The sequence below is a fragment of the Oncorhynchus nerka genome, linkage group LG6 (genome assembly GCF_034236695.1).
Source record: "Oncorhynchus nerka isolate Pitt River linkage group LG6, Oner_Uvic_2.0, whole genome shotgun sequence".
NCBI lineage: Eukaryota > Metazoa > Chordata > Actinopteri > Salmoniformes > Salmonidae > Oncorhynchus > Oncorhynchus nerka.
Window position 1 is genome coordinate 14,567,311 of NC_088401.1, and position 23,741 is coordinate 14,591,051.

At 43.4% G+C, this 23,741-nt stretch overlaps 2 protein-coding genes across 2 annotated transcripts in view; one reads left to right on the forward strand and one right to left on the reverse strand.

Moving 5' to 3' along the window:
• The window catches only part of LOC115115055 (ankyrin repeat domain-containing protein 33B-like), a 35,221-nt gene extending 25,224 nt beyond the window's left edge, over positions 1-9,997 (forward strand). Inside the window, exons 2-6 of the mRNA XM_065019286.1 lie at positions 5,575-5,704; positions 6,263-6,403; positions 6,690-6,831; positions 7,209-7,407; positions 7,534-9,997. Coding sequence (XP_064875358.1) covers positions 5,575-5,704; positions 6,263-6,403; positions 6,690-6,831; positions 7,209-7,407; positions 7,534-8,085 — 1,164 coding nt within the window. The 3' untranslated portion in view covers positions 8,086-9,997. The remainder of the gene's footprint in view (positions 1-5,574; positions 5,705-6,262; positions 6,404-6,689; positions 6,832-7,208; positions 7,408-7,533) is intronic.
• A 5,563-nt stretch (positions 9,998-15,560) lies between these two features.
• Positions 15,561-16,385, reverse strand: LOC135572048 (keratin-associated protein 12-1-like). Its single transcript, XM_065019049.1, has 2 exons — positions 15,968-16,385; positions 15,561-15,793 (listed from the first exon to the last, which is right to left on the reverse strand). The coding sequence occupies exons 1-2, from the start codon at positions 16,383-16,385 to the stop codon at positions 15,561-15,563; spliced, it is 651 nt and encodes a 216-aa protein (XP_064875121.1).
• Positions 16,386-23,741: the final 7,356 nt, after the last annotated feature.

Here is a 23,741-nt window from a genome sequence, read left to right on the forward strand (position 1 = left end):
TTCTATCCTTTCTCTGTCTCCATCTCCTCTCCTTTTAACCAATACCTCCTCTATCCTTTCTCTATCTCCTCTCCTTTGTAACCAATACCTCTTCTATCCTTTCTCTGTCTCATAACCAATACCTCTTCTATCCTTTCTCTGTCTCCATCTCCTCTCCTTTGTAACCAATACCTCTTCTGTCCTTTCTCTGTCTCCATCTCCTCTCCTTTGTAACCAATACCTCTTCTATCCTTTCTCTGTCTCCATCTCCTCTCCTTTGTAACCAATACCTCTTCTATCCTTTCTCTGTCTCCATCTCCTCTCCTTTGTAACCAATACCTCTTCTATCCTTTCTCCATCTCCTCTCCTTTGTAACCAATACCTCTTCTATCCTTTCTCTGTCTCATCTCCTCTCCTTTGTAACCAATACCTCTTCTATCCTTTCTCTGTCTCCATCTCTCTCCTTTGTAACCAATACCTCTTCTATCCTTTCTCTGTCTCCTCTCCTTTGTAACCAATACCTCTTCTATCCTTTCTCTATCTCCTCTCCTTTGTAACCAATACCTCTTCTATCCTTTCTCTGTCTCCATCTCCTCCTTTGTAACCAATACCTCTTCTATCCTTTCTCTGTCTCCATCTCCTCTCCTTTGTAACCAATACCTCTTCTATCCTTTCTCTATCTCCTCTCCTTTGTAACCAATACCTCTTCTATCCTTTCTCTGTCTCCATCTCCTCTCCTTTGTAACCAATACCTCTTCTATCCTTTCTCCATCTCCTCTCCTTTGTAACCAATACCTTTTCTATCCTTTCTCTGTCTCTATCTCCTCTCCTTTGTAACCAATACCTCTTCTATCCTTTCTCTGTCTCCTTCTCCTCTCCTTTGTAACCAATACCTCTTCTATCCTTTCTCTGTCTCTATCTCCTCTCCTTTGTAACCAATACCTCTTCTATCCTTTCTCTGTCTCCTTCTCCTCTCCTTTGTAACCAATACCTCTTCTATCCTTTCTCTGTCTCCATCTCCTCTCCTTTGTAACCAATACCTCTTCTATCCTTTCTCTGTCTCCATCTCCTCTCCTTTGTAACCAATACCTCTTCTATCCTTTCTCTGTCTCCATCTCCTCTCCTTTGTAACCAATACCTCTTCTATCCTTTCTCTATCTCCTCTTCTTTGTAACCAATACCACTTCTATCCTTTCTCTGTCTCCATCTCCTCTCCTTTGTAACCAATACCTCTTCTATCCTTTCTCTGTCTCCATCTCCTCTCCTTTGTAACCAATACCTCTTCTATCCTTTCTCTCTCTCCTCTCCTTTGTAACCAATACCTCTTCTATCCTTTCTCTGTCTCCATCTCCTCCTTTGTAACCAATACCTCTTCTATCCTTTCTCTGTCTCTATCTCCTCTCCTTTGTAACCAATACCTCTTCTATCCTTTCTCTGTCTCCTTCTCCTCTCCTTTGTAACCAATACCTCTTCTATCCTTTCTCTGTCTCCATCTCCTCTCCTTTGTAACCAATACCTCTTCTATCCTTTCTCTGTCTCCATCTCCTCTCCTTTGTAACCAATACCTCTTCTATCCTTTCTCTCTCTCCTCTCCTTTGTAACCAATACCTCTTCTATCCTTTCTCTGTCTCCATCTCCTCCTTTGTAACCAATACCTCTTCTATCCTTTTCTCTGTCTCCATCTCCTCTCCTTTGTAACAATACCTCCTCTATCCTTTCTCTATCTCCTCTCCTTTGTAACCAATACCTCTTCTATCCTTTCTCTGTCTCATCTCCTCTCCTTTGTAACCAATACCTCTTCTATCCTTTCTCTGTCTCCATCTCCTCTCCTTTGTAACCAATACCTCTTCTGTCCTTTCTCTGTCTCCATCTCCTCTCCTTTGTAACCAATACCTCTTCTATCCTTTCTCTGTCTCCATCTCCTCTCCTTTGTAACCAATACCTCTTCTATCCTTTCTCTGTCTCCATCTCCTCTCCTTTGTAACCAATACCTCTTCTATCCTTTCTCCATCTCCTCTCCTTTGTAACCAATACCTCTTCTATCCTTTCTCTGTCTCATCTCCTCTCCTTTGTAACCAATACCTCTTCTATCCTTTCTCTGTCTCCATCTCCTCTCCTTTGTAACCAATACCTCTTCTATCCTTTCTCTGTCTCCTCTCCTTTGTAACCAATACCTCTTCTATCCTTTCTCTATCTCCTCTCCTTTGTAACCAATACCTCTTCTATCCTTTCTCTGTCTCCATCTCCTCCTTTGTAACCAATACCTCTTCTATCCTTTCTCTGTCTCCATCTCCTCTCCTTTGTAACCAATACCTCTTCTATCCTTTCTCTATCTCCTCTCCTTTGTAACCAATACCTCTTCTATCCTTTCTCTGTCTCCATCTCCTCTCCTTTGTAACCAATACCTCTTCTATCCTTTCTCCATCTCCTCTCCTTTGTAACCAATACCTTTTCTATCCTTTCTCTGTCTCTATCTCCTCTCCTTTGTAACCAATACCTCTTCTATCCTTTCTCTGTCTCCTTCTCCTCTCCTTTGTAACCAATACCTCTTCTATCCTTTCTCTGTCTCTATCTCCTCTCCTTTGTAACCAATACCTCTTCTATCCTTTCTCTGTCTCCTTCTCTCTCCTTTGTAACCAATACCTCTTCTATCCTTTCTCTGTCTCCATCTCCTCTCCTTTGTAACCAATACCTCTTCTATCCTTTCTCTGTCTCCATCTCCTCTCCTTTGTAACCAATACCTCTTCTATCCTTTCTCTGTCTCCATCTCCTCTCCTTTGTAACCAATACCTCTTCTATCCTTTCTCTATCTCCTCTTCTTTGTAACCAATACCACTTCTATCCTTTCTCTGTCTCCATCTCTCTCCTTTGTAACCAATACCTCTTCTATCCTTTCTCTGTCTCCATCTCCTCTCCTTTGTAACCAATACCTCTTCTATCCTTTCTCTCTCTCCTCTCCTTTGTAACCAATACCTCTTCTATCCTTTCTCTGTCTCCATCTCCTCCTTTGTAACCAATACCTCTTCTATCCTTTCTCTGTCTCTATCTCCTCTCCTTTGTAACCAATACCTCTTCTATCCTTTCTCTGTCTCCTTCTCCTCTCCTTTGTAACCAATACCTCTTCTATCCTTTCTCTGTCTCCATCTCCTCTCCTTTGTAACCAATACCTCTTCTATCCTTTCTCTGTCTCCATCTCCTCTCCTTTGTAACCAATACCTCTTATATCCTTTCTCTGTCTCTATCTCCTCTCCTTTGTAACCAATACCTCTTCTATCCTTTCTCTATCTCCTCTTCTTTGTAACCAATACCACTTCTATCCTTTCTCTGTCTCCATCTCCTCTCCTTTGTAACCAATACCTCTTCTATCCTTTCTCTGTCTCCATCTCCTCTCCTTTGTAACCAATACCTCTTCTATCCTTTCTCTCTCTCCTCTCCTTTGTAACCAATACCTCTTCTATCCTTTCTCTGTCTCCATCTCCTCCTTTGTAACCAATACCTCTTCTATCCTTTCTCTGTCTCCATCTCCTCTCCTTTGTAACCAATACCTCCTCTATCCTTTCTCTATCTCCTCTCCTTTGTAACCAATACCTCTTCTATCCTTTCTCTGTCTCCATCTCCTCTCCTTTGTAACCAATACCTCTTCTGTCCTTTCTCTGTCTCCATCTCCTCTCCTTTGTAACCAATACCTCTTCTATCCTTTCTCTGTCTCCATCTCCTCTCCTTTGTAACCAATACCTCTTCTATCCTTTCTCTGTCTCCATCTCCTCTCCTTTGTAACCAATACCTCTTCTATCCTTTCTCCATCTCCTCTCCTTTGTAACCAATACCTCTTCTATCCTTTCTCTGTCTCATCTCCTCTCCTTTGTAACCAATACCTCTTCTATCCTTTCTCTGTCTCCATCTCCTCTCCTTTGTAACCAATACCTCTTCTATCCTTTCTCTCTCTCCTCTCCTTTGTAACCAATACCTCTTCTATCCTTTCTCTGTCTCCATCTCCTCCTTTGTAACCAATACCTCTTCTATCCTTTCTCTGTCTCCATCTCCTCTCCTTTGTAACCAATACCTCCTCTATCCTTTCTCTATCTCCTCTCCTTTGTAACCAATACCTCTTCTATCCTTTCTCTGTCTCCATCTCCTCTCCTTTGTAACCAATACCTCTTCTGTCCTTTCTCTGTCTCCATCTCCTCTTCTTTGTAACCAATACCTCTTCTATCCTTTCTCTGTCTCCATCTCCTCTCCTTTGTAACCAATACCTCTTCTATCCTTTCTCTGTCTCCATCTCCTCTCCTTTGTAACCAATACCTCTTCTATCCTTTCTCCATCTCCTCTCCTTTGTAACCAATACCTCTTCTATCCTTTCTCTGTCTCATCTCCTCTCCTTTGTAACCAATACCTCTTCTATCCTTTCTCTGTCTCCATCTCCTCTCCTTTGTAACCAATACCTCTTCTATCCTTTCTCTGTCTCCATCTCCTCTCCTTTGTAACCAATACCTCTTCTATCCTTTCTCTGTCTCCATCTCCTCTCCTTTGTAACCAATACCTCTTCTGTCCTTTCTCTGTCTCTATCTCCTCTCCTTTGTAACCAATACCTCTTCTATCATTTCTCTGTCTCCATCTCCTCTCCTTTGTAACCAATACCTCTTCTATCCTTTCTCTGTCTCCATCTCCTCTCCTTTGTAACCAATACCTCTTATATCCTTTCTCTGTCTCTATCTCCTCTCCTTTGTAACCAATACCTCTTCTATCATTTCTCTGTCTCCTTCTCCTCTCCTTTGTAACCAATACCTCTTCTATCATTTCTCTGTCTCTATCTCCTCTCCTTTGCCTCTCTCCACTCATCTACACCCCCCATCCTCCCTCTCTGGCAGGAGTGTTTGTTTTGGCTGATGAAGTGTTGGCCTTCCGGAAAACACTGGAACTTTTCCAGGAGATTCCAAGCTGTATACACACACATTTCACTGGCATTCCAAGAACACGGCATTCCAAAAACATGGCGTGACAGAAAGCAGTAGGAGTTTTCTGCAAGGATCGAAATTCTGTTTTAACAGCAAACAAAACTGATTTAATGTTGACGGTATGATATTAGTTTTGGACCGTACATACAGGCCTCCCGTTGTTGTCTAACCTCATTGACACTGGCTTGGATCTCATATCATGTTTCCCCAGTTAAGCATCAGAACAGAACTAGCACTGTCAACTAGATGTCTATTCAGGAACCAACTTTGCCATGCAGACGCACAGTGGCCTTCCCGGAACAGTAACCACCTCAGCGCTATAGGTAGAGAGGGTGGGAGGGAGAAACAGAGCTATTGAAGACAGAACATTAAAACGCCTGTGACTGTCTGAGATAGCCTTTTAAACCTTTTCTCTCTATCTCTCTCGCTCTCTATATATATATATATATCTATCTCTCTATATCTCGCTCTCTCTCTATATCTCTCTCTATATCTCTATCTCTCTCGCTCGCTCTCTCTCTATATATATATATATCTCTCTATCTCTCTATATCTCTCTCTCTCTATATATATATATATATATATCTCTCTATATCTCTCTATATCTCTCTCTCTCTCGCTCTCTCTCTCTCACACACAGACGGGGCTGATGGTGGCATGCTACCAGGGTTACGTTGACGTTGTCATAGCGTTGGCTCAGTGTTGTCACCTGGATGTCAACTGGCAGGACACTGAGGGGAATACCGCCCTCATCACAGCTGCACAGGCAGGTACGACACACAAACACACAGACCCGCGCGCACACAGGCCCACACACACTCGCATGCGCGCACACAGGCCCACAGACACCGCATGCGCGCACACAGACCCACACACACTCGCATGCGCGCACACAGGCCCACACACACCACATGCAAGCACACAGACCGACACACACCACATGCAAGCACACAGACCGACACACACCGCATGCAAGCACACAGACCCACACACCGCATGCAAGCACAGACCCACACACCCTCGCATGCGCACACACAGACCCACACACACCGCATGCAAGCACACAGACCCACACACACCGCATGCAAGCACACAGACCACACACACCGCATGCAAGCACACAGACCCACACACACCGCATGCGCACACACAGACCCACACACCCTCGCATGCGCACACACAGAACCACACACACCGCATGCAAGCACACAGACCCACACACACCGCATGCAAGCACACAGACCCACACACCCTCGCATGCGCACACACACAGATCCACACAGTTCAAAAAGGTTCACAAGGCTCTCCCCATCTCGCCCCCCCTCCAGGTCACATAATGATCAGTAACTACCTGTTGAACTACTCCCCTGGTCTGGACATAGAGAGGAGGAACTGTCATGGCTTCACCGCTCTGATGAAGGCTGCTATGCAGGGCAGGGTGGAGTGTGTACGAGCCCTGATGCTAGCAGGTAAGTACACAGACGGACAAACAAATTCACCTTGTTTATATTTAACTTACTTTAACATATATTTCATCATTCATATTTCAATAATATTTAACTTCAAACAGTAATTTAAAGCAGAAATAACATCTACCAGTAGGGTTCAATTTGACATCTGAAGGATCTCGTCATACATTTATCTCCTTCTCTCTCTCCTACTATCTCCTCCCTCTCCCTCCTACTATCTCCTCCTCTTTCCTCCACTCTGTCCTACTTTCCTTCTCTCTCTCCTCCTCTCTTTCTCCTCTGTAAGGAGCTGACACGGAGGCGAGGGACTTTGGTCGTCAGCTGACCTCCAGAGAGTGGGCGTTTTTCACAGGACGCTACGACACCGCCTGGGCCATGACACGTCTCCACTCCAGACCCTGTCCTTATCAACTATGTGACGCATACAGGTAGACTATACTTGATGAGTGGTGATGAGGATGGTGGTGATGATGATGAGGATGCTGGTGATGGTGATGATGATGATGATGGTGGTGATGATGATGATGATGGGGATGATGATGAGGATGATGGTGATGATGAGGATGATGGTGAGGATGGTGGTGATGATGATGATGGTGGTGATGATGATGAGGATGCTGGTGATGATGATGATGATGGTGGTGATGGGGATGAGGATGATGGTGATGATGATGATGATGGTGGTGATGGGGATGATGATGAGGGTGATGGTGATTCTTATTATCATTATACGATGCCATCTGTATAGTTTCATATTGCAATTCTTCCAATCGTATTATTTCCTAATCTGATATAATTGTTCCAGTCCAGAGTGGCCCCAGCTGGCGTCTCTAGTATCTAAGGCCCGGGAGCCTCGAGGCTGTATGCAGCGTATATCAGACAGCATACGAAATGCTCTGACGTTTGCCAACATCACAGAACCTGACGACGAAGGAGTCTTAGATCACCTAGTCACCGTGACAACAGCACTGGGGAGCCCCTTCGTGGTGATGGCTTGTTCCACAGTGAGTTAGAAACGTCTGTTTCTTCGTTCCTCTCACTTCTACTGTATTTAACCTATCTCTCTGTCTTCGTGTTCTCATTGCTCCCCCCCCCTTCTTCTGATATACCTGTTTGTACTTGCTCTTCAGGTGTGTCCGACAAGCCCACCTTGCGTGGGTAAACGTCGCTACTCCGTCCCAGAGATCCTCCGACGCCAACGGGCCAAAGAACTGAAAACCCAGAACCCTGAGAGGCTCGACAACCACGGCAAACTCTTCCAGAACTCACGGGTCACTCTGGTGCCCAAACCTCCAAAGGACCGGCGGACCATTCTGCTACCGCCGAACAAAAACCCCACCACGACTAACCCTACCCTCGGTAAGGTGTCTGGGGCTGGGACCTCTTCCTCCATGGCCCTGAGAAAGACTAGCCTGCTGCCTCTGGGTATGGTGAAGTATAGCAGTGTGCGGCCGGGGATGTCCATTCCCAAGGTGAGAATCTCTAAGGCCCCAACGCCGACCTTTGAACCTGAGAGAGTCCACAGGAAGAGCAGCTTTAAAGACGGAGGGGGCGACTTCCTGCAGCTTCCCAAGTGGAGGTATAAAGAACTGAAGGAGGAGAGGAAGAGAGCAGAGGAGGCGGAGAGGAGGAGGGTGGAGGCGGCCACGAGGCGGCACCTGGGTTCCAGGAAGAGGAAATGACATCGTAGGATGAAGTGATGTCACTCCACCCTGTCCTCCACTGTTGCCTAGGTAGCAGTTCAGAGGTTTTTTGGGGCTTTTTGAGGGAGTAAAAGTGACAGTGCTTTATTTTGTAATGTATTTGATTCACAAAATCAGCAGTATTTTTACAGTGTGATTTCTGTATTACCTGACACTTACCCAGGCTACAAACCCATATGATCTGACTGTGTACAGATCATGTTTCACTGATATATCTGACACATCACACGTTGAAACTTTATTGCCTAAAATGATGATACGATACGCCTCGGGAAGGGTTAGAATGGGACAAATATAAAGGGTTAAAATATTGCGTAGCCTATACAACCGTTGAGTAAGCCTCCCAGCATGTCAAACTGACTTATCGTCAAAGATAAAAAAAATAAAAAAAGATAAGCATTATTTTGTTACCAATGGCATTTGACTGACTTTTTTTAGATAAGCACTGTGCTTTGATATGTTGAAATGGCATCTACTTTATATTGGCTTTTTGAAAGCTTTTCTAATTCTGTGAATGTATTTTGCATATAGATTGTACCTCATCAGGTATTTTTTTATTATGAGTATACTATATATAAACTGTTTTTATTTTCTACTAAAGTAGGCATATTTTGAGAATGTGAATGAAATAAAGAAATGTCTTAGAGCAATATTATCTATCAAATGGGGGAAAACAAAGTATATCCTGAAATGTTTACATGTTATGAATGAGATCAAAGTACTGCTACACTGACCTCAGATCAGCATCTAGGAGCACCTTCATCATGTGCTTTGTACAAACACACGTGTGTATTCCGATCAGACAGACGCCATACTATTGGTTGAGAAGTTCAACAGAAAATCCTGGATGAAAATAATGGGAGGTAGGATCACAAATGGCAACTGGAAAGTCTTGATATAATATAGTATTATTATGGTAGGGATTGATATAATATAGTATTATTATGGTAGGGATTGATATAATATAGTATTATTATGGTAGGGATTGATATAATATAGTATTATTATGGTAGGGATTGATATAATGTAGTATTATTATGGTAGGGATTGATATAATGTAGTATTATTATGGTAGGGATTGATATAATGTAGTATTATTATGGTAGGGATTGATATAATGTAGTATTATTATGGTAGGGATTGATATAATGTAGTATTATTATGGTAGGGATTGATATAATGTAGTATTATTATGGTAGGGATTGATATAATGTAGTATTATTATGGTAGGGATTGATATATATAGTATTATTATGGTAGGGATTGATATAATGTAGTATTATTATGGTAGGGATTGATATAATGTAGTATTATTATGGTAGGGATTGATATAATGTAGTATTATTATGGTAGGGATTGATATAATGTAGTATTATTATGGTAGGGATTGAAGAGAAGACAATTGCACAGTGATAACCCCAAAGACAGGACTGGCTTTAAGTGGCATATTTTAGGTGTGTCTAACAGCCAATGTGATAAGTTGCTATGGAGTTACTAGGGGGCAGTGGTTGGCACAAAAATTAATTTCTGTAAACAAATGAAGCAGGCTAGGCAGCAGGAGTGTAACACTAAAATGCTTTCCCAGACATATCACAAAGACTCCAGGTGAATTCTGTGTCTGCCCAAATGTGCCCTGGTTCCCCTCATTGATTTAAAAAGAATGGACGAAAACTCTCTAAACTCTCTGCTTATACAAGTCCAATTAATAAAATAAAAAAGTATTTAGTGAACAAGTGTACACTTCTCTCAGGAAGCCACGCTATGGATTTACCAAACAGATTCACAAGGTTTTGTTTGTTTGAGTGGTAATGGAACCACAATGGGACCAGCAATATCTAGTCCGTGTACTCTACAATGTTCTTGTTTATGGTCAATAAAAACACAACTGGAATGCAATGTACTCTTCTGTTTGTGTCTGTGAGAGTGAGTGACTCTTTCTAAAACATAAAAAAGATGGTGCATCATTTCCTGATAAGTACCAGGTGCATCATTTCCTGATAAGTACCAGGTGCATCATTTCCTGATAAGTACCAGGTGCATCATTTCCTGATAAGTACCAGGTGCATCATTTCCTGATAAGTACCAGGTCCATCATTTCCTGATAAGTACCAGGTGCATCATTTCCTGATAAGTACCAGGTGCATAATTTCCTGATAAGTACCAGGTCCATCATTTCCTGATAAGTACCAGGTGCATCATTTCCTGATAAGTACCAGGTGCATCATTTCCTGATAAGTACCAGGTGCATCATTTCCTGATAAGTACCAGGTCCATCATTTCCTGATAAGTACCAGGTGCATCATTTCCTGATAAGTACCAGGTGCATAATTTCATTTCCATATTTTGTTCTGTTACAGCCTGAATTTAAAATGGATTAAATAGAGATTTTGTGTCACTGGCCTACACACAATACTCCATCATCTCAAAGTGGAATTAGGTTTTTAAACATTTTTACAAATGACTTAAACATGACAAGCTGGAATGTCTGGAGTCAATATGTATTCAACCCCTTTGTTATGGCAAGCCAAAATAAGAATTTGCTTAACAAGTCACATAATAAGTGTGGACTCACTCTGTGTGCAAAAATAGTGTTTAATATGATTTTTAAATGGCTACCCCATCTCTGTACCCCACACATACACACATGTAATGTCCCTCAGTCGAGCAAAGAATTTCAAACACAGATTTAACCACAAAGACTAGAGGTTTTCCAATGCCTCGCTAAGAAGGGCACCTATTGGTAGAAGGTAAAACGAAAAGAAAAAACAGACATTGAATATCCTTTGAGCATGGTGCAAGTTATTAATTACACTTTGGATGGTGTATCAACACACCCAGTCACTACAAAGATACAAGCGTCCTTCCTAACTCAGTTGCTGGAGAGGAAGGAAACTGCTCAGGGATTTCACCATGCCGCTCGCTAGCAGTGATTTTAAAACAGTTACAGAGTTTAATGGCTGTGATGGGAGAATACTGAGGATAGATCAACAACATTGTAGTTACTCCACAATACTAACCTAAATGACCGAGTGAAAAGAAGGAAGCCTGTACAGAATACAAATATTCCCAAAACGCGCATCCTGTTTGCAATAAGGCACTAACGTAACACTGGAAAGAATGTGGCAAAGAAATTAACTTAATGTCCTGGATACAAGCGTTAGGGCTGCTGTAAATCCAACACAACACACCACCGAGTACCACTCTTCATATGTTCAAACATGGTGGTGGCTGCATCATGTTATGGGTACGCTTGTCATCTGAGTTGTTTTTATACAAGTAAACAGAATAGAGCACAGGAAAAATCCTAGAGGTTCAGTCTGCTTTCCACCAGACACTGGGAGATGAATTCACCTTTCAGCAGGACAATAACCTAAAACACAAGGCCAAATCTACACTGGAGTTGATTACCAAGAAGACAGTGAATGTTCCTGAGTGGCCGAGTTACAGTTTTGACTTAAATCTGCTTGAAAATCTATGACAAGACTTGATAATGGCTTTCTAGCAATGATCAACAACTAACTTGACAGAGCTGGAATCATTTTAAAAAGAATAATGTGAAAATATTGTACAATCCAGGTGTGCAAAGTTCTTAGAGACGTACCCAGAAAGACTCACAGCTGTAACGGGTGCCAAAGGTGATTCTAACATGTATTAACTCAGGGGTGTGAATACTTACAGTGCCTTGCGAAAGTATTCGGCCCCCTTGAACTTTGCGACCTTTTGCCACATTTCAGGCTTCAAACATAAAGATATAAAACTTGTGAAGAATCAACAACAAGTGGGACACAATCATGAAGTGGAACGACATTTATTGGATATTTCAAACTTTTTTAACAAATCAAAAACAGAAAAATTGGGCGTGCAAAATTATTCAGCCCCTTTACTTTCAGTGCAGCAAACTCTCTCCAGAAGTTCAGTGAGGATCTCTGAATGATCCAATGTTGACCTAAATGACTAATGATGATAAATACAATCCTCCTGTGTGTAATCAAGTCTCCGTATAAATGCACCTGCACTGTGATAGTCTCAGAGGTCCGTTAAAAGCGCAGAGAGCATCATGAAGAACAAGGAACACACCAGGCAGGTCCGAGATACTGTTGTGAAGAAGTTTAAAGCCGGATTTGGATACAAAAAGATTTCCCAAGCTTTAAACATCCCAAGGAGCACTGTGCAAGCGATAATATTGAAATGGAAGGAGTATCAGACCACTGCAAATCTACCAAGACCTGGCTGTCCCTCTAAACTTTCAGCTCATACAAGGAGAAGACTGATCAGAGATGCAGCCAAGAGGCCCATGATCACTCTGGATGAACTGCAGAGATCTACAGCTGAGGTGGGAGACTCTGTCCATAGGACAACAATCAGTCGTATATTGCACAAATCTGGCCTTTATGGAAGAGTGGCAAGAAGAAAGCCATTTCTTAAAGATATCCATAAAAAGTGTCGTTTAAAGTTTGCCACAAGCCACCTGGGAGACACACCAAACATGTGGAAGAAGGTGCTCTGGTCAGATGAAACCAAAATTGAACTTTTTGGCAACAATGCAAAACGTTATGTTTGGCGTAAAAGCAACACAGCTCATCACCCTGAACACACCATCCCCACTGTCAAACATGGTGGTGGCAGCATCATGGTTTGGGTCTGCTTTTCTTCAGCAGGGACAGGGAAGATGGTTAAAATTGATGGGAAGATGGATGGAGCCAAATACAGGACCATTCTGGTAGAAAACCTGATGGAGTCTGCAAAAGACATGAGACTGGGACGGAGATTTGTCTTCCAACAAGACAATGATCCAAAACATAAAGCAAAATCTACAATGGAATGGTTCAAAAATAAACATATCCAGGTGTTAGAATGGCCAAGACAAAGTCCAGACCTGAATCCAATGTGCAAAACTGATAGAGACATACCCCAAGCGACTTACAGCTGTAATCGCAGCAAAAGGTGGCGCTACAAAGTATTAACTTAAGGGGGTTGAATAATTTTGCACGCCCAATTCTTCAGTTTTTGATTTGTTAAAGAAGTTTGAAATATCCAATAAAAGTCGTTCCACTTCATGATTGTGTCCCACTTGTTGTTGATTCTTCACAAAAAAATACAGTTTTATATCTTTATGTTTGAAGCCTGAAATGTGGCAAAAGGTCGCAAAGTTCAAGGGGGCCGAATACTTTCGCAAGGCACTGTATGTAAATGAGATATTTCTGCATTATTCTCACTTTGTCATTATGGGGTTTGCGTGAAAATGAGTGTGAAACATGTTTTTAAATTCATTTTAAATTCAGGCTGTAACATTCTTTTTATATTTTACATATATATATATATATATATATATATATATATATATATATATATATATATATACACAGTGGGGAGAACAAGTGTTTGATACACTGCCGATTTTGCAGGTTTTCCTACTTAAAGCATGTAGAGGTCTGTAATTTTTTATCATAGGTACACTTCAACTGTGAGAGACGGAATCTAAAACAAAAATCCAGAAAATCACATTGTATGATTTTTAAGTAATTAATTAGCATTTTATTGCATGACATAAGTATTTGATCACCTACCAACCAGTAAGAATTCCGTTTCTCACAGACCTGTTAGTTTTTCTTTAAAAAGCCCTCCTGTTCTCCACTCATTACCTGTATTAACTGCACCTGTTTGAACTCGTTACCTGTATAAAAGACACCTGTCCACACACTCAATCAAACAGACTCCAACCTCTCCACAATGGCCAAGACCAGAGAGCTGTGTAAGGACATCAGGGGTAAAATTGTAGACCTGCACAAGGCTGGGATGGGCTACAGGACAATAGGCAAGCAGCTTGGTGAGAAGGCAACAACTGTTGGCGCAATTATTAGAAAATGGAAGAAGTTCAAGATGATGGTCAATCACCCTCGGTCTGGGGCTCCATGCAGGATCTCACCTCGTGGGGCATCAATGATCATGAGGAAGGTGAGGGATCAGCCCAGAACTACACGGCAGGACCTGGTCAATGACCTGAAGAGAGCTGGGACCAAAGTCTCAAAGAAAACCATTAGTAACAAACTACGCCGTCATGGATTAAAATCCTGCAGCGCACGCAAGGTCCCCCTGCTCAAGCCAGCGCATGTCCAGGCCTGTCTGAAGTTTGCCAATGACCATCTGGATGAACCAGAGGAGGAATGGGAGAAGGTCATATGGTCTGATGAGACAAAAATAGAGCTTTTTGGTCTAAACTCCACTCGCCGTGTTTGGAGGAAGAAGAGTACAACCCCAACAACACCATCCCAACCGTAAAGCATGGAGGTGGAAACATCATTCTTTGGGGATGCTTTTCTGCAAAGGGGAGAGGACGACTGCACCGTATTGAGGGGAGGATGGATGGGGCCATATATCGCGAGATCTTGACTAACAACCTCCTTCCCTCAGTAAGAGCATTGCAGATGGGTCGTGGCTGGGTCTTCCAGCATGAAAACGACCCAAAACACACAGCCAGGGCAACTAAGGTGTAGCTCCGTAAGAAGCATCTCAAGGTCCTGGAGTGGCCTAGCCAGTCTCCAGACCTGAACCCAATAGATAATCTTTGGGGGGAGCTGAAAGTCCGTATTGCCCAGCGACAGCCCCGAAACCTGAAGGATCTGGAGAAGGTCTGTGTGGAGGAGTGGGCCAAAATCCCTGCTGCAGTGTGTGCAAACCTGGTCAAGAACTACAGGAAACGTATGATCTCTGTAATTGCAAACAAAGGTTTCTGTACCAAATATTAAGTTCTGCTTTTCTGATGTATCAAATACTTATGTCATGCAATAACAATTATTTACTTAAAAATCATACAATGTGATTTTCTGGATTTTTGTTTTAGATTCCGTCTATCACAGTTGAAGTGTACCTATGATAAAAATTACAGACCTCTACATGCTTTGTAAGTTGGAAAACCTGCAAAATTGGCAGTGTGTCAAATACTTATTCTCCCCACTGTATATATATATATATATATATATATATATATATTTATAACTCAAGGGGTGTGAATCCTTTCTGAAAACCACTGGAAGTAGCCGTGGAAACAGTCATGTAAAAGCCATCATTATGAAGGGAGAGGGATAGATAGGCTGTAGCCAGAAGATCATGTTAAGTCTGAGATGGTCACCTGAGATTATAAACCCTGAGACGTGGTCAGCAAGTCTGTCAGCCTGGCATCTCTCCATCTGCAAATCCACCTCCTAACCACAGATCTAGGATCAGCGTCGTCAAAACCCAATCCTTACCATATCCAAACATATAACAGGGCAGGGAAACTCAGACTGGCACACTCTGCTGGGAGACAGGGGGTACTGCATGACTCAGACTGGCACACTCTGCTGGGAGACAGGGGGTACTGCATGACTCAGACTGGCACACTCTGCTGGGAGACAGTGGGTACTGCATGACTCAGACTGGCACACTCTGCTGGGAGATAGGGGGTACTGCATGACTCAGACTGGCACACTCTGCTGGGAGATAGGGGGTACTGCATGACTCAGACTGGCACACTCTGCTGGGAGACAGGGGGTACTGCATGACTCAGACTGGCACACTCTGCTGGGAGACAGGGGTACTGCATGACTCAGACTGGCACACTCTGCTGGGAGACAGGGGGTACTGCATGACTCAGACTGGCACACTCTGCTGGGAGACAGGGGTACTGCATGACTCAGACTGGCACACTCTGCTGGGAGACAGGGGTACTGCATGACTCAGACTGGCACACTCTGCTGGGAGACAGGGGGTACTGCATGACTCAGACTGGCACACTCTGCTGGGAGACAGGGGGTACTGCATGACTCAGACTGGCACACTCTGCTGGGAGACAGGGGGTACTGCATGACTCAGACTGGCACACTCTGCTGGGAGATAGGGGTACTGCATGACTCAGACTGGCACACTCTGCTGGGAGACAGGGGTACTGCATGACTCAGACTGGCACACTCTGCTGGGAGACAGAGGGTACTGCATGACTCAGACTGGCACACTCTGCTGGGAGACAGGGGTACTGCATGACTCAGACTGGCACACTCTGCTGGGAGACAGGGGGTACTGCATGACTCAGACTGGCACACTCTGCTGGGAGACAGGGGTACTGCATGACTCAGACTGGCACACTCTGCTGGGAGACAGGGGGTACTGCATGACTCAGACTGGCACACTCTGCTGGGAGACAGGGGTACTGCATGACTCAGACTGGCACACTCTGCTGGGAGACAGGGGGTACTGCATGACTCAGACTGGCACACTCTGCTGGGAGACAGGGGGTACTGCATGACTCAGACTGGCACACTCTGCTGGGAGACAGGGGGTACTGCATGACTCAGACTGGCACACTCTGCTGGGAGACAGGGGGTACTGCATGACTCAGACTGGCACACTCTGCTGGGAGACAGGGGGTACTGCATGACTCAGACTGGCACACTCTGCTGGGAGACAGGGGGTACTGCATGACAGGATTCACAATTCATTATCACAATGAAAATACAAACAGATGATCACTGATTTAGAAAATGGCCATGATAAGGCTTTATAAATAAGCATGACTACTATTTTATCCAGTCTTAGTCTTTCAATATCAGAGGTCTGTGTCAGTAGGACAAAATATCAGAGTAGAGGTCTGTGTCAATGGGACATAGTATCAGTATCAGAGTAGAGGTCTGTGTCAGTAGGACATAGTATCAGTATCAGAGTAGAGGTCTGTGTCAGTAGGACATAGTATCAGTATCAGAGTAGAGGTCTGTGTCAGTAGGACATAGTATCAGTATCAGAGTAGAGGTCTGTGTCAGTAGGACATAGTATCAGAGTAGAGGTCTGTGTCAGTAGGATATAGTATCAGAGTAGAGGTCTGTGTCAGTAGGACATAGTATCAGTATCAGAGTAGAGGTCTGTGTCAGTAGGACATAGTATCAGTATCAGAGTAGAGGTCTGTGTCAGTAGGACATAGTATCAGTATCAGAGTAGAGGTCTGTGTCAGTAGGATATAGTATCAGAGTAGATGTCTGTGTCAGTAGGACATAGTATCAGAGTAGAGGTCTGTGTCAGTAGGACATAGTATCAGTATCAGAGTAGAGGTCTGTGTCAGTAGGACATAGTATCAGAGTAGAGGTCTGTGTCAGTAGGACATAGTATCAGTATCAGAGTAGAGGTCTGTGTCAGTAGGACATAGTATCAGAGTAGAGGTCTGTGTCAGTAGGACATAGTATCAGAGTAGAGGTCTGTGTCAGTAGGACATAGTATCAGTATCAGAGTAGAGGTCTGTGTCAGTAGGACATAGTATCAGAGTAGAGGTCTGTGTCAGTAGGACATAGTATCAGTATCAGAGTAGAGGTCTGTGTCAGTAGGACATAGTATCAGTATCAGAGTAGAGGTCTGTGTCAGTAGGACATAGTATCAGTATCAGAGTAGAGGTCTGTGTCAGTAGGACATAGTATCAGTATCAGAGTAGAGGTCTGTGTCAGTAGGACATAGTATCAGTATCAGAGTAGAGGTCTGTGTCAGTAGGACATCAGTATCAGAGTAGAGGTCTGTCAGTAGGACATCAGAGTAGAGGTCTGTGTCAGTACATAGTATCAGTATCAGAGTAGAGGTCTGTGTCAGTAGGACATAGTATCAGAGTAGAGGTCTGTGTCAGTAGGACATACTATCAGTATCAGAGTAGAGGTCTGTGTCAGTAGGACATAGTATCAGAGTAGAGGTCTGTGTCAGTAGGACATAGTATCAGTATCAGAGTAGAGGTCTGTGTCAGTAGGACATAGTATCAGTATCAGAGTAGAGGTCTGTGTCAGTAGGACATAGTATCAGTATCAGTAGAGGTCTGTGTCAGTAGGACATAGTATCAGAGTAGAGGTCTGTGTCAGTAGGACATAGTATCAGAGTAGAGGTCTGTGTCAGTAGGACATAGTATCAGTATCAGAGTAGAGGTCTGTGTCAGTAGGACATAGTATCAGTATCAGAGTAGAGGTCTGTGTCAGTAGGACATAGTATCAGTATCAGAGTAGAGGTCTGTGTCAGTAGGACATAGTATCAGTATCAGAGTAGAGGTCTGTGTCAGTAGGACATAGTATCAGAGTAGAGGTCTGTGTCAGTAAGACATAGTATCAGAGTAGAGGTCTGTGTCAGTAGGACATAGTATCAGAGTAGAGGTCTGTGTCAGTAGGACATAGTATCAGTATCAGAGTAGAGGTCTGTGTCAGTAGGACATAGTATCAGAGTAGAGGTCTGTGTAAAATAGGACATAGTATCAGTATCAGAGTAGAGGTCTGTGTCAGTAGGACATAGTATCAGAGTAGAGGTCTGTGTCAGTAGGACATAGTATCAGAGTAGAGGTCTGTGTCAGTAGGACATAGTATCAGAGTAGAGGTCTGTGTCAGTAGGACATAGTATCAGAGTAGAGGTCTGTGTCAGTAGGACATAGTATCAGAGTAGAGGTCTGTGTCAGTAGGACATAGTATAAGAGTAGAGGTCTGTGTCAGTAGGACATAGTATCAGAGTAGAGGTCTGTGTCAGTTGTGTCAGTAGGACATAGTATCAGAGTAGAGGTCTGTGTCAATGGGACATAGTATCAGTATCAGAGTAGAGGTCTGTGTCAGTAGGACATAGTATCAGTATCAGAGTAGAGGTCTGTGTCAGTAGGACATAGTATCAGAGTAGAGGTCTGTGTCAGTAGGACATAGTATCAGTATCAGAGTAGAAGTCTGTGTCAGTAGGACATAGTATCAGTATCAGAGTAGAGGTCTGTGTCAGTAGGACATAGTATCAGAGTAGAGGTCTGTGTCAGTAGGACATAGTATCAGTATCAGAGTAGAGGTCTGTGTCAGTAGGACATAGTATCAGAGTAGAGGTCTGTGTCAGTAGGACATAGTATCAGTATCAGAGTAGAGGTCTGTGTCAGTAGGACATAGTATCAGAGTAGAGGTCTGTGTCAGTAGGACATAGTATCAGTATCAGAGTAGAGGTCTGTGTCAGTAGGACATAGTATCAGAGTAGAGGTCTGTGTCAGTAGGACATAGTATCAGTATCAGAGTAGAGGTCTGTGTCAGTAGGACATAGTATCAGAGTAGAGGTCTGTGTCAGTAGGACATAGTATCAGTATCAGAGTAGAGGTCTGTGTCAGTAGGACATAGTATCAGAGTAGAGGTCTGTGTCAGTAGGACATAGTATCAGAGTAGAGGTCTGTGTCAGTAGGACATAGTATCAGTATCAGAGTAGAGGTCTGTGTCAGTAGGACATAGTATCAGTATCAGAGTAGAGGTCTGTGTCAGTAGGACATAGTATCAGAGTAGAGGTCTGTGTCAGTAGGACATAGTATCAGTATCAGAGTAGAGGTCTGTGTCAGTAGGACATAGTATCAGTATCAGAGTAGAGGTCTGTGTCAGTAGGACATAGTATCAGTATCAGAGTAGAGGTCTGTGTCAGTAGGACATAGTATCAGAGTAGAGGTCTGTGTCAGTAGGACATAGTATCAGTATCAGAGTAGAGGTCTGTGTCAGTAGGACATAGTATCAGAGTAGAGGTCTGTGTCAGTAGGACATAGTATCAGTATCAGAGTAGAGGTCTGTGTCAGTAGGACATAGTATCAGAGTAGAGGTCTGTGTCAGTAGGACATAGTATCAGAGTAGAGGTCTGTGTCAGTAGGACATAATATCAGTATCAGAGTAGAGGTCTGTGTCAGTAGGACATAGTATCAGTATCAGAGTAGAGGTCTGTGTCAGTAGGACATAGTATCAGAGTAGAGGTCTGTGTCAGTAGGACATAGTATCAGTATCAGAGTAGAGGTCTGTGTCAGTAGGACATAGTATCAGTATCAGAGTAGAGGTCTGTGTCAGTAGGACATAGTATCAGAGTAGAGGTCTGTGTCAGTAGGACATAGTATCAGTATCAGAGTAGAGGTCTGTGTCAGTAGGACATAGTATCAGAGTAGAGGTCTGTGTCAGTAGGACATAGTATCAGTATCAGAGTAGAGGTCTGTGTCAGTAGGACATAGTATCAGAGTAGAGGTCTGTGTCAGTAGGACATAGTATCAGAGTAGAGGTCTGTGTCAGTAGGACATAGTATCAGTATCAGAGTAGAGGTCTGTGTCAGTAGGACATAGTATCAGTATCAGAGTAGAGGTCTGTGTCAGTAGGACATAGTATCAGAGTAGAGGTCTGTGTCAGTAGGACATAGTATCAGTATCAGAGTAGAGGTCTGTGTCAGTAGGACATAGTATCAGTATCAGAGTAGAGGTCTGTGTCAGTAGGACATAGTATCAGTATCAGAGTAGAGGTCTGTGTCAGTAGGACATAGTATCAGAGTAGAGGTCTGTGTCAGTAGGACATAGTATCAGTATCAGAGTAGAGGTCTGTGTCAGTAGGACATAGTATCAGAGTAGAGGTCTGTGTCAGTAGGACATAGTATCAGTATCAGAGTAGAGGTCTGTGTCAGTAGGACATAGTATCAGAGTAGAGGTCTGTGTCAGTAGGACATAGTATCAGAGTAGAGGTCTGTGTCAGTAGGACATAGTATCAGTATCAGAGTAGAGGTCTGTGTCAGTAGGACATAGTATCAGTATCAGAGTAGAGGTCTGTGTCAGTAGGACATAGTATCAGAGTAGAGGTCTGTGTCAGTAGGACATAGTATCAGTATCAGAGTAGAGGTCTGTGTCAGTAGGACATAGTATCAGTATCAGAGTAGAGGTCTGTGTCAGTAGGACATAGTATCAGTATCAGAGTAGAGGTCTGTGTCAGTAGGACATAGTATCAGTATCAGAGTAGAGGTCTGTGTCAGTAGGACATACTATCAGTATCAGAGTAGAGGTCTTTGTCAGTAGGACATAGTATCAGAGTAGAGGTCTGTGTCAGTAGGACATAGTATCAGTATCAGAGTAGAGGTCTGTGTCAGTAGGACATAGTATCAGAGTAGAGGTCTGTGTCAGTAGGACATACTATCAGTATCAGAGTAGAGGTCTGTGTCAGTAGGACATAGTATCAGAGTAGAGGTCTGTGTCAGTAGGACATAGTATCAGTATCAGAGTAGAGGTCTGTGTCAGTAGGACATAGTATCAGTATCAGAGTAGAGGTCTGTGTCAGTAGGACATAGTATCAGTATCAGAGTAGAGGTCTGTGTCAGTAGGACATAGTATCAGAGTAGAGGTCTGTGTCAGTAGGACATAGTATCAGAGTAGAGGTCTGTGTCAGTAGGACATAGTATCAGTATCAGAGTAGAGGTCTGTGTCAGTAGGACATAGTATCAGTATCAGAGTAGAGGTCTGTGTCAGTAGGACATAGTATCAGTATCAGAGTAGAGGTCTGTGTCAGTAGGACATAGTATCAGTATCAGAGTAGAGGTCTGTGTCAGTAGGACATAGTATCAGAGTAGAGGTCTGTGTCAGTAAGACATAGTATCAGAGTAGAGGTCTGTGTCAGTAGGACATAGTATCAGAGTAGAGGTCTGTGTCAGTAGGACATAGTATCAGTATCAGAGTAGAGGTCTGTGTCAGTAGGACATAGTATCAGAGTAGAGGTCTGTGTCAGTAGGACATAGTATCAGTATCAGAGTAGAGGTCTGTGTCAGTAGGACATAGTATCAGAGTAGAGGTCTGTGTCAGTAGGACATAGTATCAGAGTAGAGGTCTGTGTCAGTAGGACATAGTATCAGAGTAGAGGTCTGTGTCAGTAGGACATAGTATCAGAGTAGAGGTCTGTGTCAGTAGGACATAGTATCAGAGTAGAGGTCTGTGTCAGTAGGACATAGTATAAGAGTAGAGGTCTGTGTCAGTAGGACATAGTATCAGAGTAGAGGTCTGTGTCAGTTGTGTCAGTAGGACATAGTATCAGAGTAGAGGTCTGTGTCAATGGGACATAGTATCAGTATCAGAGTAGAGGTCTGTGTCAGTAGGACATAGTATCAGTATCAGAGTAGAGGTCTGTGTCAGTAGGACATAGTATCAGAGTAGAGGTCTGTGTCAGTAGGACATAGTATCAGTATCAGAGTAGAAGTCTGTGTCAGTAGGACATAGTATCAGTATCAGAGTAGAGGTCTGTGTCAGTAGGACATAGTATCAAGTAGAGGTCTGTGTCAGTAGGACATAGTATCAGTATCAGAGTAGAGGTCTGTGTCAGTAGGACATAGTATCAGAGTAGAGGTCTGTGTCAGTAGGACATAGTATCAGTATCAGAGTAGAGGTCTGTGTCAGTAGGACATAGTATCAGAGTAGAGGTCTGTGTCAGTAGGACATAGTATCAGTATCAGAGTAGAGGTCTGTGTCAGTAGGACATAGTATCAGTATCAGAGTAGAGGTCTGTGTCAGTAGGACATAGTATCAGTAGTAGAGGTCTGTGTCAGTAGGACATAGGTAGAGGTCTGTGTCAGTAGGACATAGTATCAGTATCAAGTAGAGGTCTGTGTCAGTAGGACATAGTATCAGAGTAGAGGTCTGTGTCAGTAGGACATAGTATCAGAGTAGAGGTCTGTGTCAGTAGGACATAGTATCAGAGTAGAGATCTGTGTCAGTAGGACATAGTATCAGTATCAGAGTAGAGGTCTGTGTCAGTAGGACAGGGGGTATCAGAGTAGAGGTCTGTGTCAGTAGGACATAGTATCAGTATCAGAGTAGAGGTCTTTGTCAGTAGGACAGTTTTGTAGAGGTCTGTGTAAGTAGGACATAGTATCAGAGTAGAGGTCTGTGTCAGTAGGACATAGTATCAGTATCAGAGTAGAGGTCTGTGTCAGTAGGACAAGTATCAGTATCAAGTGAGGTCTGTGTCAGTAGGACATAGTATCAGTATCAGAGTAGAGGTCTGTGTCAGTAGGACATAGTATCAGAGTAGAGGTCTGTGTCAGTAGGACATAGTATCAGTATCAGAGTAGAGGTCTGTGTCAGTAGGACATAGTATCAGTATCAGAGTAGAGGTCTGTGTCAGTAGGACATAGTATCAGTATCAGAGTAGAGGTCTGTGTCAGTAGGACATAGTATCTGTATCAGAGTAGAGGTCTGTGGGAATTTGTGTCGAGGTCACCTCAAGTCACCCTATCAGGTAGCAGATACCCCTGTTGAAAGAATCATGCAGACCAGAGAGAGGCTGTAGTAATCGCTTTCACGGCTATGGTCAAAGGCAAGGGTTGAGGGTTAGGATTGAACCGGGATGCAGAGAGAGATGAAGCTAGGGTTAGGGGGTTGACAGGGGGCAGTCAGTCTGAGGAGTCCTGCTGCCATTTTGAGTCCTACACTATGTGTTTACCAACAATATGCTAGCTTGTAGATTGATGATAGAGGACCAGAAGTGTATGTTTATGTTTAACTGAACCCATGTGTGTGTGTGTGTGTGTGTGTGTGTGTGTGTGTGTATGAGTGTGTGTGTGTGCGTGTGTGTATGAGTGTGTGTGTGTGTGTATGAGTGTGTGTGTGCGTGTGTGTATGAGTGTGTGTGCGTGTATGTGTGTGTGTGTGTGTGTGAGTGTGTGTGTGCATGTGTGTGTGTGTATGAGTGTGTGTGTGTGTATGAGTGTGTGTGTGTGTGTGTGCGTGTGTGTATGAGTGTGGATATGCGTGTGTGTGTGTGTGCGTGTGTGTGTGTATGAGTGTGTGTGTGTGTGTATGAGTGTGTGTGTGCGTGAGTGTGTGTGTGTGTGTGTGTGTGTGTGTGTGTGTG